The following is a 1,239-nucleotide window of genomic DNA, read 5'->3' as shown; positions in this document are numbered from 1 at the left end:
TTTCATAATATTTTATATAAGATACAAAATATAATAAAGTAGTAGAGTAATTATACGTTCCCTTTTACTACTAATGAAATAACAGACTGCGAATACGGTCAGATACTTCCTTGTGGGAATACACGTTTGACAGTGGAGCAATTTAGGGGAAATGTGTCCTTAGGATTTTTTTTTTTTCTGAAACCTTCAAGAATGTGTACTTAAACATGTCAGCAATTATAATTTGTAATCGGAAACAATTTTAAGCACATAAATAAAGAGCTATTATTATTTTCCAAAAAAATTCAGTATCCCTATAATATGACCACTGGTTTGAAATTCCTAATATTCTGCTCACAACTTTTCTTAGATAAATATGTAATATTATTTCAATATTTAAGTTTCTTATTATTATATTTTATTGCATTAGTCGCGTGTGTGTAAAATGAGTTTGTACACATGTATATTGAATGAAAAGTAACAAGTCCAGACTTGTTAAATTTGTCCACTTAATATTTATATAAGAATATATTTATGTAAGATCAACCCATTAGACTTATAAAACAATTTTGAGAAAAATTGTACATACAACTTTTGGCCTCTTATATAGCCATCGAATTATGGTGGTCTATCAATGGCCACCAATTTATAGTGTAGGTACGAAAAACATTTTCATAAAACATTCAAACATAAAATGAATAGAAAAATAATACAGATATTATTATACAATATGAGAAAGTAGTAATATATTGAATCAAAAAAAATATAATAAATGCTAGAAATTTTTAAAATATCGAGGCATATCAATGGCTACAGCTCTTCCTCCAAACCGTGCAAAATTCATTGACGCTGTGACCATGGACCAGGTATTGGTGTTGGGGTTGTAATATTCTACAGAATCTAAAATAGAAGTACCATCGTGACCACCGATGACATACAATAATCCACCTAATACAGCTACGCCTATATTGAGAAGTTAAACTTAAATTAAATATATTTAAAAAAAAATATGTTTCATACATTAACAGTTAAGATATATTAAACGAGTAGTTATACCAGCACTACGTCGACTCAAATGCATGTCCGGAATAGGAGACCAAACTCCCGTACTCGGTCTGTATGCTTCGACACTACTCCAAACCTGAGCACCATCCCAACCACCCACAGCATATAGTACATCATGTAAAACTCCAACACCCACTCCACTTCGACGTACACACATGTCTGCAACTGGTGTCCATTTATCAAGACTGGGATTAT

At 31.2% G+C, this 1,239-nt stretch overlaps 1 protein-coding gene across 1 annotated transcript; it reads right to left on the bottom strand.

The window, feature by feature from the left end:
* Window positions 1-697: 697 nt before the first annotated feature.
* LOC100573450 (kelch-like protein 2) lies at window positions 698-1,233 on the bottom strand. The gene is made up of 2 exons (XM_003244235.2): window positions 1,036-1,233; window positions 698-942 (listed from the first exon to the last, which is right to left on the bottom strand). The coding sequence occupies exons 1-2, from the start codon at window positions 1,199-1,201 to the stop codon at window positions 755-757; spliced, it is 354 nt and encodes a 117-aa protein (XP_003244283.1). The 5' UTR covers window positions 1,202-1,233; the 3' UTR covers window positions 698-754.
* Between the last annotated feature and the right edge of the window lie 6 nt (window positions 1,234-1,239).

Source organism: Acyrthosiphon pisum, chromosome A2 (assembly GCF_005508785.2).
Source record: "Acyrthosiphon pisum isolate AL4f chromosome A2, pea_aphid_22Mar2018_4r6ur, whole genome shotgun sequence".
NCBI lineage: Eukaryota > Metazoa > Arthropoda > Insecta > Hemiptera > Aphididae > Acyrthosiphon > Acyrthosiphon pisum.
This window is presented reverse-complemented; position numbering and strand designations above follow the sequence as displayed.

Coding starts and splice junctions, on each gene's coding strand:
- LOC100573450 (XM_003244235.2), bottom strand. CDS start 1,201: ATGTGTGTACGTCGAAGTGGAGTGGGTGTTGGAGTTTTACATGATGTA. Junction 943..1,035: donor TTTGAGTCGACGTAGTGCTG/GTATAACTACTC, acceptor TTCTCAATATAG/GCGTAGCTGTATTAGGTGGA.